General features: G+C 44.6%; 1 protein-coding gene across 3 annotated transcripts in view; it reads left to right on the forward strand.

Annotated features, from left to right (window-relative positions):
• The first annotated feature begins 504 nt into the window (after positions 1-504).
• LAMP3 (lysosomal associated membrane protein 3) overlaps positions 505-12,859 on the forward strand; it is a 30,430-nt gene continuing 18,075 nt past the window's right edge. For 2 of the 3 annotated variants that reach the window (XM_027875978.1, XM_027875977.1), the window contains exons 1-3: positions 505-718; positions 7,028-7,725; positions 9,847-9,975. In XM_027875978.1, the coding sequence (XP_027731779.1) occupies positions 673-718; positions 7,028-7,725; positions 9,847-9,975 (873 nt within the window). In that variant the 5' untranslated portion in view covers positions 505-672. Of the gene's footprint in view, positions 719-1,736; positions 1,833-7,027; positions 7,726-9,846; positions 9,976-12,859 lie in introns of those variants that run through there. The other variant, XM_027875979.1, reaches the window with a different exon arrangement.

Raw genomic sequence — 12,859 nt, forward strand, 5'->3', positions numbered from 1 at the left:
ATCAACGTGCCTAAATTTGGGTTCCTTCTTACCCCTGAAAATTATGTGTTAGGTCAATGATGCTTTCTCCATTTTTGTAGAGGAAGAAGTTGAGACCTAGTTGGTCTAAATGTCTCACCCAAGATCATGGATGTCACCAAGGAACAATGGGTCCTCAGAGTCCCTGAGTTTTGAGAGTTTTATGTCCCACTGACCCTGTTCTAGATCACAATGTTCCTAAGAGGACTGAGGCCCACTGTAAGGACTTTGAGGAAAAGGAGAGCCCATGATAAGTGAGAAGGAAGCTGGTGAAGCCTGAGTCCAGCTCTCCACCAAGTGTTTAGCTCAGGTGCTTAAGCCCCTGGGGGACGTGGGTTTGTCCTCCTTTGCAAACACTAAAAGCCTTGATGAAAAGCAGTTTCTGTCCCACAAGAGCCATAGAGAGTTCCTTGACCCTGTTGACTCTGGTTTCTAATTGAAGAGGAGGCCCTGGAAAACTCCACGGACCTCTTTCACTTTCATCAGCTACTTCTGAAGTATGTGGGACTAAAGCTGCCTCTTCCTGCTCGTGCTCATGTGACTTCTCAGGAGCACAAAGTGTGTGGTTTTAAGTTTTAAACTAGGGGAAGCCTAGGAGAGGCAGCAGCAGTGAACCTTCCCTACAGCCATCCCGAGGACCATTCCAGCCCAGTCATGAAGAAAGCATTAGTGGTGCTGCCAATACTTGTCTTCTCTGCCGGTGAGTTACATATACCCTGACAATACTGTAACATGGAATAAGTGATTCAGGGCATTCTCCTAACTATCTCCTGATATTACTGGAGGCAATGGGGTACAGTGGGGGGAAAACACTGAATTTGGAATAGAGGATCTGAATTGAAAACCCAGCTACTACCTATGTGGCTTCATGTAAGTCCTTTTATACTCATCTATAAAGAAAGGGTTGGATTTAGGGATGACCTCAATGTTCTCTTCTATCTCTCAATCACAACTATGATCCTATATGCTTGTGGCCAAGTCAAGGCAAAGACACTCACTAACACAATGGAAAAAAATGCTTATATATAGATTCAGAAGATCCTCAGCTCTGATATGTACTACCTATATGACTTTGGGGAATGAAGGAATGAACATGTTTTTATTAAGCACTCACTTTGTGCAGGATACCGTGCTAGGCTCTGGGGTTACAAATACACAAAGTGCCCAGCTTCTCTCCAAGCTTACATCCTAATAGGGAAAGACAATGCACCTGGGAGGTGGTGACCAGAGAAGGAAGCTTTGGTCTGGGGAGTCACGGACATGGTGAGCTGATGCATATGACATGCCATTTCTGGAAGTAATGGCACTATTGATTTGATAACTGTGTCTGGGGCAAAATATGGGAGGAGGCAGGTCTGAGGGGTTAAGAGGATGGTGTGAGGCAATGGGTGAGAGGGCCTGGGTGGGCAACTGGATGGCTGGATAGGATGGGTAGGATACCACATTTTGGTAATGTCCTCATCACAGTAAGGGGCTCTGAAGCCCCTTCCAAATCTTGGTTGATTATCCTACAACTTGACCTGTGCTATCATATCATTGGTTCAAGGAGGCTTCATTTCTGCTCCAAGACCTGTGCATCTCAGGAATGATGCCCTTAGGGGTTCTCACAGAACTTTCTCATGTATCCTCACATTTTCTTTTCCTACAGCCCTGTAAACTAGACAGAGAAATTCTTATTCGGCTAACTTGTCAGACAGAAATGGTCCTAATCACTACATGAAATGGCGCAAGGACAGCTTAGATGGGTCATCTGATTGAGAAGAGGGGGATCAGGGAGTTGGAGAAGTTAACCTGGGCCTTGTGACCTTGGGCATGTAAGTTTCTTCAGCTCCCTCTTTTTTCCAGTTTCCCCAAAATGGAGGTTAGAAGTCTTTGTAACAAAGAAGTTTAGCAGTTGAATAGATAGCAGTTGAATTGGTTGGTTGGTTGGGTGGGTTGGAAGGTGTCCGTAGAGAGAAGGTTGTTGTTCTGAGTCTAACTTACTGTTCACTTAATCTAAATTAATCACTTACTATCTATCGCTTACCAGTTGTATGGCCTTGGGCAAATTATCTAACTTCTTTGGGCCTCAGTTTACTCATTTGTAAAATGAGGGGTTGGATTAAATTACCTCTAAGGTCCCTTTCAAATCTGAAACTCTGATCTTCCACTTAACTAACCTTGGGCCAATTACTCAACCTCTTTGGGCCTGTTTCTCATCAATAAAATGACAGAACTGGACTAGGTAGTTTTTAAGGTTCTTTCCAGCCTATGAACTGAGGATTCCTCTTTGGTCCTTAGTTTCCTCATCTGTGAATGAGGTTGTTAGACTCTAAGACTTCTAAGGTCCATTCCAACTCCTATGGCCTGTGATTTCATCAGTGTGGAGAATTCCTGGTGTGGAATATGCCTCCATACACATCTGTATATGGAATATATATGTATATATCTGTGTGTGTATGTATATGTATATGTATATATACACATATATAGTATGTATCATATATAATATACCATATCACATCATATATATCACATAGAGTGTGTGTGTGTGTGTGTGTGTGTGTGTATGAGAGAGAGAGAGATTGGCAAGTTATCAAATATAAAGCCTTTTCTCAATCTTCATCCTTCTTGACCTCTCTGCAGCCCTTGACACTGTCAATCAGCCTCTTATCCTTGAAACTCTCTTCTCTAGGTTCTCGTTCCACTGCTTTCTCTGGGTTCTCTTCCCACCTGTAGTGTATTTGCTCATTCTTATTCTCCTTTACTGGATCTTGGAGCAGGTTACATCCTCTAGCCATGGGTATCCTCTAAGGCTCTGGCCTGGGAACTCTTCTCTTCTCCATCTATATTATTTCACTTGGTGATCTCATCTGTTTCCATGCATTCAGTCATCATCTCTAGATACATGATTTTCAGATCTACTTATCTAGCCCCAACCTCTCTCTTAACCTCTGATGTTGCATCTCCAAGAGTCTATCGGACATTTGAACTGTATGTCCCATAGACATCTTAAACCCACCGTGTCCAAAACTAAATCCATTATCTTTTCCTCCTAACTCTCCCTTCTTCCCAACTCCCTTCTTGCCATCAAGGACACCACTATCTTTCCAGTCAACCAGACTCACAACCTAGGTGTCATCCTTGACTCCTTGCTATTTCTCACCCCTCAAATCCAATCTGTTGCCAAATCCCATCAATTCTACTTTCACATCATCTCTTGTATATATCTCCTCACCTCTTTGCCACAGGCCCTAATCACCTCAGTCCTGGACTATAACAATAGCCTTCTGTTTGGTCTGTCTGCCTCAAGTCTCTCCCCACTCCTGTCCATCTTCCACTCAGATATCAAAGCAATTTCCCTAAAGTATAGATGTGACCGTGTCCTACCCTCCCTGACTCCTACTCAGTAAACTCCAGGTGCTCCCTATCACCTCCAGGACCAAATCTAAAATCCTCTTTTGGTTTTTAAAGCCTTTCATGATCTGCCTCCTTTCTACCTTTCCAATCTTCCTAGACCTTAATTCCCTCTGCATAATTTAGGATCCAGTGACACTAAGATCTGATTCCAGGGGGTCCATGAATCTGTATGGGGAAAAATATTATAACAAACAAGGTTGATCCATGATATCAACACTCTATAAACCAAGACACTCCATCCTGATTGCATTTTTACCAGTTGTCCCCCGTGACTGGAATTCTCCCTCCTCACCCCTATCCCCTAGCCTCCTTCTAGTCTCATTGAAAATCCCACCTTCTGCAGAAGCCTCCCCCAATTCTCCTTATGCTCGTGCCTTTCCTCCGAGATTACCTCCAATCTGTCCTGTCTCTCCTTTGTCCATACATCACTGTCTGCATGTTTGTGATCTCCTTAAGGGTAGGGCCTGTTTATGCCTTTCTTTGGATCCTCACCACCTAGCACAGTGTCTGGCAATAGTAGGTACTCGATATATGCTTGTTGACTTGATTTGATGTGGGTGCCCAGGTTGGCTGGTGGACTGCTGGAGGGCCCACCAGCCAAGGAGCTGAGCCAATGCTTAACCAAGGCAAGTAAAGGCAGGTAGAGGAGTGTCCACAAAGACTGCCCCTTCCTGGTAACACTTCAGAGCCCTTGAGACGAATGGAAGGCATTGGATCCTCTGGTTTCCTTTAAGACTTAGCTCAATTATCACCCTCTCCAAGACGCCTTTCCTAATCCTGCACTTATTAATGCCCAGCCCCCCATATTACTTTGTATTTCTTCTATATTACTTGTATTTATTCTGTATATATTTTGGCATTGACTTCTCTGTGTACATGCCATCCTTCCCCCCGGCACCCCTTTGCACCCCACTGCCTAAAGGCAGGATCTATTTTATGTTCTTCTCCACAGACCCAGCATCTAGCTTGGTATTAGGTACATAGAAGGGGCTTGATAAAAACTTGTTGACTTGAATTGAATTAAATCTCTAAGGTCATAAAATCATGAATTTAGAGTCAGCAAGGACCTCAGAATCCATTTAATCTGAAGTCATTTTGTAGATGAGGAAACTGAGGCCCAAGGAGGATAAGCTATTTCTCTACAGTCTGGCTTTGGCAGTGAGCATTTGATTTTGATTCTCAATATTTAAGAGAGGCCACCAGTCAGATCAGTAGGCCTAGATGAGCTGACACAATTTAAATCTTTTTTTCTCAAACAACTGATTTCCCAGTTTATTTAAATTTAAATTCCAGGGCGCTAAACAAAACTGTAAAGTGGTGCCCCTTCCTCTGCCCTCCCTCTCTCTCTCCTCTCCACTTCCTTCCACTTTCTTTGTCCATTCCGTGAACTCTGGGGCAGGCCCCTAAGTGATCAGGAAACTAGCTATTCTTGGACTCCAGAGGAATAAAAGAGCCCTTCTTACCCAACGTTGGCCATAAGTCACAAGTATGGATCTGACCATATGACCATGTTTTCCAAATCAAAAGTTGGAACTCATGGTAACCAAAAATATTCCTTTTGAAAAGTGTCATTAAAAGGGCACTTTCTCTTCATCCAGAAGGAGGGCCACCATTTGGATCCTGCACAGTTAGTCTCAAATCTTGTCCATTTAATCTCTATAGGTCTAGTGGGAGTGATCAAGATAACAATCTGTGGGAAAAGACTGTCTGGGTACCTGCAGCATGTTAGAAGACCCCAATTTGGTCACCAACTTTCCCAGTGAAACTATAGAGAAATCGTGGTTCATACTCAGCAAGAAACTTTAAATTGATCTAAAAAGCCAGAAAGTCTCCACCTCATTCTAGAAGAGGACCATGACATCAAGAAGGTGATGCCATGACTTACAAGTGAATTGGATTTAAGTGAGGGAGGGCTGTACAGAGTCACCAGCCCCCACCTCAGATTTATGCAGAAAGAACCTTTGCTATAATTAAGCCGGATATTATTGACAAAGAAGAAAAGACAGAATGTTCCCTCTTCAGATCTTGATTCACATTGCTCAGAGAACAAAAAACTACATCTTAGCCCAAAATAGTGCAGCCACTTTTAAGTGAAATGGTATAGGAAAACATTTTCCTCCAGTCCAACAGCATACAAGAAATTCTGGTCCACTTGTCATTATATTAGCCTGCCATAAGGCGATCTCTTATTGGCAGGATCCTAGCGGATCATTCAATAGCTCAGAGAGTCTTGGGACAATCTATGTAAGGGGCAAGGACTTAAAAATGAATGCCCTTCGTAGAAGTAAAAATTTTGCTACAGTAGAAAGAGAAATTCAGTTTATGTTTCTTAATGAAGTTATTGAGCCCATCCCTGTAGGAGAAGCTGGTGAAAATTATGTGAACTTGGATGGAAATCAGACTTGGTTGGCAGGGCTCTCGGAGCTTTGTACATACAAACCAGCGAGTCTCTTTATTTAGGAATATATAACTTCCTCTTTGCTACAAAGCGGAAGAAGAGTAGATAGGAAGGCCTTTGCAACCTGACCCCAATCTAACTTTTCAGCCTCTCTATACACTACTCCCCTTCTCACACTCGGTAGCCTAGCCACACTGGCTTTTTGCCTTTTGTCCATCTCCCACCTTCAAGTCCTTGCACTATCTGTCCCCTCTGCCTGGAATGCACTCCCTCCTCATCCCTGCCTCTCATAATCCCTTTTTCCCTTCAAAACTAGTTCAGCTCAAGTACCATCTTTTACACGAAGCCTTTACTGATGTCCCCAGATGCTAGCGCCCTCTTCACCCCTCCCTCACATTACTTTGTAACTATTTTATATAGGGTTAAATACGTATAGGCAATTAGGTTGCCTAGTGAATCATGTTGGACTTGGAGTTAGAACCCATGAGTTCACATCTTGCTGCAGACATTACCTACAAGAACCTATGCAAATCATTTAACCTCTCAGTCACAGAGTCCTCACCTGTAAAATGGGCATAATGTTGTTTCCAATCAATATTCCCCTCTTGTTCATTTACCAATGATAATGATAACAAGATGGCTATCCCCAATCAGAAAATTGTTACCAAGAGCATCTGGTTTTCCCCAGGAATAGTGGTATGATTGAGGCTTGGATTCTTGACAAGACACTCAGCACCTCAGCTGTTTATCACTTCTTTGCTGGTCCCGCTGTCCGTAGTACTTACATTAATCCCTCTGTTCCAGGTGGATCCTTGATAAGCAAGCACAGAGAGTGATGTTTGTGGGCCAAAATTCCAGGTTTAAGTTTCGGGTGTGGTGAGGAGAGAGTGACTCCATTGGGGAAGGGGTCGAGGGAGACTAAAGATTTGACATTTAGCCACATTATTGTTTTATAAAATGTTTAGTGGTTGTGGAAAAAAATCACAGGATTGTCACGGGGTAGCACAGTGCCATGGGAAAAGCTGAGCTTAGAGTAATAGGGCCTGAGTTCAAATCCAGGTTACTTGTGTGACTTTGGGTAAGTTGCATCACCTCCATGGGCCTCCATTTCCTGAATTGTAAAATAAAGAGGTTGGATCAGATGACCTCTAAAATCCCTTCTAGTCCCAGATCGGTGATCATCTTTTAACCCATCCATTTCCTTATTTGCAGTAATTTGGAGCTACTACAGCAGTATAATGAATAGGAAATTGGTAGATGTCAGCAGATACCCAGGCCACGGCACCACAGAAACTTCCCTCATCCACCCGACCAGCCATGCCTCCCAGAACACAGTCCGAACGGAAGCAACAGACAGCTACGCCACTGCCTCCAGCTGGCAAATAACTCAGGCAACCCTGAAAACGATAGCCACTCACTCTACCGGGACAAGCGCGCGGTCATCTGGTCTGACAACCCTCACTGACGGAACTACTAAGGTCCTGCAAGACAGCACCCAAACCACAACCATGGGGAATACAGACACCCCAGCTCCTCCTGGGTCATCCACCACCACACCTAGCACAGAGTGGTCAAGCACACCCATGGCCCAGACAACCATGTCGACTGGGTCAACAGCTAGTCGCACAACCTTAGGAATGGCTCCAGTATCGACCCCGCCGGACAACCAGACCTCCCTGACAACACCTAGGACCACAATCCCAGCCAAGGGAAAGACCACCCAGGTTATCAGCATTACAACCACACACCATGTCACCGCCACAATTTCATCAACCATGACAACTGTGGGGCCCACTCTTGTCCCTCAGCCATCATCCCCTCAAACCGGGACCTATCTGGTTTACAATGGAAGTAGGGCATGCATGAAAGCTGACATGGGAGTGCAGCTGCTCATTCAGGACAAGAAGACGGTAAGGCTGGGGACAGAAGAAGGGGAAGGCTTGGGGATGGTCTTGGATCCTTCATTAGGGATGAGAGGTTTTTGCCTTCTTTGAAAGGGACCTTCTTGAGCAACCTGTAATATAAAGTTAAATACAATGAAGGAGAATTTCCTCCCATTTATAACTTGGTAGGTAAATGGTCTGAGTTCGGTAGCTTGAAGCTCCCAGGTCAAGAGGCTTATCCGGAGTCCAGAGACGTGCTAGGGCCAGCTCAAAAGACTGGGGAGAGCCAATTGTTAAATTTTCTGCGTGAGCATTTACTCTTCAAAAATAGGCAAACTACAAATCAGAGCTTGATTTTATTGCTTTGTTAATGGTCTAGACTTCAAAAAAGAGAAGAGGAAAATATTAATCATTCAGCTTAAACTTAAAAATGGGTCTTTTTTTCCCTCTGGAAAGTGGGTTATTGACCATTTACATCTCTGCTGTGTCCCATGGCTAATGAATGTCACGTGCAAGATTTGAACCTGTCTCCTTGACTTCAAGCTTTATATTCCACCCACCATGCATTACCTCTTAGAAAGTTAAATACTTCGTAGCAATTGAAATCCTGCTCAACTAAAATCCTAATTGGTTTCTAAAAGTGAGTAAAAAAATATCCTGAGGAGGGACATTTTTTACCCCAGAAAATTAAATCCATGTGTACTTCTTTAAATTAAAATTCACTTTAAATTAAATCAAAGCTATGGTGTGGCCTAGTGGAAAGAATGCTGGTCCAGCCATGGGGGTCTTGGCTCTCGTCCCTTGTTATGCCAATAGCTGACCGCTGACCTCTGATGACGACTGAGTCATCCTCCTTGGCTTGCAGCTCCCCCAACGATAAGATGAGAGGGATAACCCCGATGAGTTCTAAGGTCTCTTGTGGATGAGAATCAGCATGGCAGAGTGGGAAAAATATGGACTCTGGAGTCCAGGGGTCTGGGTTCAAATCCCGGCTTTAGCAACCTCCTCCCTGTGAGACTTTAGGCAGGACATTCCATCTTGGCAGGCCTCAGTCTCCTCAACTCTATAAGGTAGGAATAGGACTAGCATTCCTCTGAGATCCTCAATGATAGCAAGCTCTCCCAGTGCACCTACATTATCAGTCAATTGACAAAAATTAGAATTTTCTCGTAACTTTTTGTAAACATATTGATTGCAGATTGCATGAAATGTGAGACCCCTGTAAGTGGATTCATTCAGTACACAGCATTGGGATGTTACCATAATAATTACAACAATAATAGTAATAATAATAGCTAGCATTTACGTAGTACTTGAAGACTTGTAAAGCGCTTTACATATGTTAACTCATCTGATCCTCACAACAAGCCTATGAGCTAAGAATTATAATTATCCCCATTTTACAGATGAGGAAACTGAGGCTGAGGTAAGTGACTTGCCCTGGATCACAAAGCTAGTAAGTTTTCCTGTCTCCAAGTCCTTCATTCTATCCCCTGCACTCCTTCCCTGCTATACTTGACTTTGAAAAAAGCAACTGGATATAGTGGAAAGAGTGCTGGCTTTGGAAATGGAAGATCAGAGTTCAAATCCTCCCTGTGCCATTTACTCCCTGTGTGACCTTGGGCAAGGTCAGTTTCTTCAACTATAAACTGAGGAGGTTGGACTAGATCAGACATTCTTAACTTTCAGGAGGCCTGCACCTCCAAAGGGTTTAGAAAGATTTCAGGGGATCCATGAAATTGTATATGGGGGGGAAATTACATCTTTATTTTCATGGACCTTTAACTGAAATGTGTATGTCCTTGAACTGTTTAAGAAAATGATCCTGAGAAGGGGTTCATAGATTTTATCAGACTGCCAAAGGGGTCCCTAACACACAAAAAAAAGGTTAAGACTCTCCGGAGTCGATAAATAACCTTGAAGGGACGTTCAAGTTCTGAACCAATGCTCCTCTTTTGTTTCATGGACATAGCTGGAATTCCCGGGTGAGCCCGTCAGATTAAAGCCTGACCTGTTGCTCTTGGGCTGCACAAGGGACCCAGCTTGCTTGAGACGGAGTGGGGGTGGGAGGTAGGGCAGTACAGGACGCCTAAGAAACTGCATCTTGTTTCCCATTTCGCTGAGATAATCTGTCTCTCTCCGGCTTAGTATCAGTCATCTCAAATGTACTTCAATCTCGACCCCAATGTGACTCGAGCATCAGGGAGTTGTGGTCCCCAGAGAAGCAACCTTCTCCTGACTTTCCCAGGTGGATCTGTGAACTTGACCTTCGTGAAGGTAAGAAGACCTGAGCTTTTTTTTTTTTTAACTTCTTCTTTTATCAGCTGTGGGTGGGGTGGGCAGAGGGCTTTCCAGGCTGTGACCCAAGAAGAGGTAGTACCTTTCTCACCCTTCAACCTAAGCCTTCCAGGAACCAGATCTCAGAGCCTTTGAAATCTTTTGAGATGGAGAAATTGCCACACTTTCTGTTTGCTCTCTCTCTCCTTCAGGCCCCTTCAGGGAAGGAAGTTAGCTCCTCTTGGGTGGCTCTTAGCTTCAAGTGAGCCGATAGGCAGGTGGTTTGTGAAGGAGCTGAAGGAGGAAGTTGGACAAATGAGCAAACCCTCAAAAATTCCCATGTGAGTCCAGTGCCTGGGGTCCCTAAGAATAATACAAGCAGGAACTAAGCACCTAACCCAGTCCACAATGCCGGGACTCTCCAGGGTGGGGTTGGAGACAAGGCTTCTGGTGATCCAAAGCCACAATGTCCCCATTGCTCTGACGAAGTGGGAGTGACCAATCCACCCTCCAGCAAAGAGCCTACGCTCCTTTGGGTAACTCCAGACTGTCCCCCCTAATATTTCCTAAAGTAGAAGAGCGTAAGACTAAGGCAGAGTGATCATCAAGCAGACATCAGAACTCAAGACTGGGGGTCTTCCTCACGGAGCCTCCGTGTCCTCATCTGTGAAATGGACTGGATCAGGTATTCTTAACCTTTTTCCCTTTTTTTTTTTTTTTTTTGGTCGTGGACCCTTTTAGAAGTCTGGTGAAGCCTATGGATCCCTTCTCAGAATGATGTTTTTAAATAAGTGAAGGTTGTGCAAAGTTGTCAGAAGTTACTGAAAATAAAGATATAATTTTTTCCCCATCCAAATTCATGAACCTCCTGGAATCTGACTTTGGATTCTTGTCTCTAAGGTTCTTTCTGTTCTAAATCAATGTTTCTTGGAGGTGTCTGAGTCACTTCTGTCTCTCCACTTCATCTCAAAGGGCTGTTGCCTCTAAGGCACACTCTCCTTCTCTCCCTCTGTAGAGAAATCCATGAAAGTCAATGGATTTCCACTCAGGACTCATCAGAAAAGACATTATCCTTCACATTCCCTCATACCTAGTGGGTGCTTAGCAGACATTTAAGACTTCAAATGAAACAGCAGAGATTTAAGGCTTAAAGGAGAGATGGGGGAACCAATTCCAGCTGGGTGTACATCCAATTCAACCCCACAAGCATTTATTTAGCTTACTCTGTGACAGATGTCAGAGATGCAGAGACAAAGTCAACAAACAGTATCTGCCTTCAGGAAACGTACCTTCTACTAGAACACATATGCTTTAGTCTGGGGTGGAATCCTCCCTGACCAGGCTCCCTCTGGGAACTCATCAAATGAAACTCAGAGAAACCTCAGAGTAGACGCTGAATGCTAAGTCCAAAGCAGCACAACAAATCTATGATCGTAGATCTAAGGCTGGAAGGGACCCAGAGGTCAGAGTGTTCAGTCATCTCATTTTACAGAACAGGAAACTGAGGCCCAGGGAGTGTAAGTCCCTTGGCCAAGGTCATACTAATAGCAAGTGGCAGAGGCGAGATGTGAACCTAGGGGCTCTGAGTCCAGAGTCAGAGTGGTTTTCTTTTTCCAATATTTTTTCCCTCTCAGACTGGTCTCCCTATCTTGCCCAGAAGTACAGGGGCTAACCCCCCCTACCGATTGGCCTAGGAGCTTTGGCTTGGTCTGTTTCTGTTCCAGGCTGTTTCGTCCCTCCTATGGCAGCCTAGGACCCCTTCACCTCCACACCACTCTCGGGGGATGCCCATATTGATGCCAGATACCCAATTGCCTCGGCCTACTGCAGCTCAGAACTCCTGAGGCAAGAGACCTGCCAGCCTTGGCTTCCCCCCAGAGCCAGGATGGACATGTGTGAGGCACCCTTCTGCCCTTAACCTCAGTTTGTCTATGTGTTTACATGTATATGTGTTGTCTCCCCTCATAGAATGTAAACCTCTAGAGGGCAGGGACTGTCTTTGTGTCCCCAGTACCTAGCAAGGTGCCAGACACATTTGTAGTTGTTGTTCAGTCACATATGACTGTTTGTGGGCCTAGCTGCCTGCCTGGAACATAGTAGCCAACTAATGAATGCTGATGGCAGCTGATTTTTGAAGACACATGAGGTGATCACTGCTATCAGGGTCTTTCTGCAAAATTGGCAAGACCAAGTATGCTGCTCTTCCTTCTCACCCTCTTCTACCACTACCCATTTCCTAGCATCTCCTTGCTCTCTTCCTTAGGTATCCAGTGCTCTCATCCTGACCCCTAGCTGTCCAAAGACCCCACCCCCCGGGCTGAGCCCTCTACCCAGGTATCTCTGAGGGTGCCCTATATTCCAGAGGTCCTCTTCCATAGGATTTTGGGAAGTGAAGCTATAAGGATTCTGGGGGCCATATTCTGGGACACTGACAAGTTGGAATGTGTCCAGGGTTAGGTGCCCAGATTGGGGAAGGGCCTGAAGATCAGACCAAATGAGGTTAATGGAAAGAGCTGGGAGTGTTTAACCTGGAAACATAATATTTAGGGGGATATAATAGTTGTCTTCCATGGTTTGAAGGCAGCTATGTTGAAGGAGAGTTTATATTGGTTCTTTTTGGGTCCATAGAACACAGGTTGGATGAATTGGGGTACAAAGAGTCAGATTTCTATTCAATAGAAAGAAAAGTATCCCAATTATTTAGAGTTGCTCCCAAGTGGAATGGGCAGATTCACTATCACTGGGGGGTTTTTAAGCACAGGATAGACCACCATTTGTCAGTAGCAACATTGGGGAGGCAGTGCAGGAAAGCACAGGATAGACCACCATTTGTCAGAATCAACACTGGGGAGGCAGTGCAGGAAAGCACAGGATAGACCACCAT

The sequence above is a fragment of the Vombatus ursinus genome, unplaced genomic scaffold (genome assembly GCF_900497805.2).
Source record: "Vombatus ursinus unplaced genomic scaffold, bare-nosed wombat genome assembly UNPS02014810.1, whole genome shotgun sequence".
Classification (NCBI taxonomy): Eukaryota; Metazoa; Chordata; class Mammalia; order Diprotodontia; family Vombatidae; genus Vombatus; species Vombatus ursinus.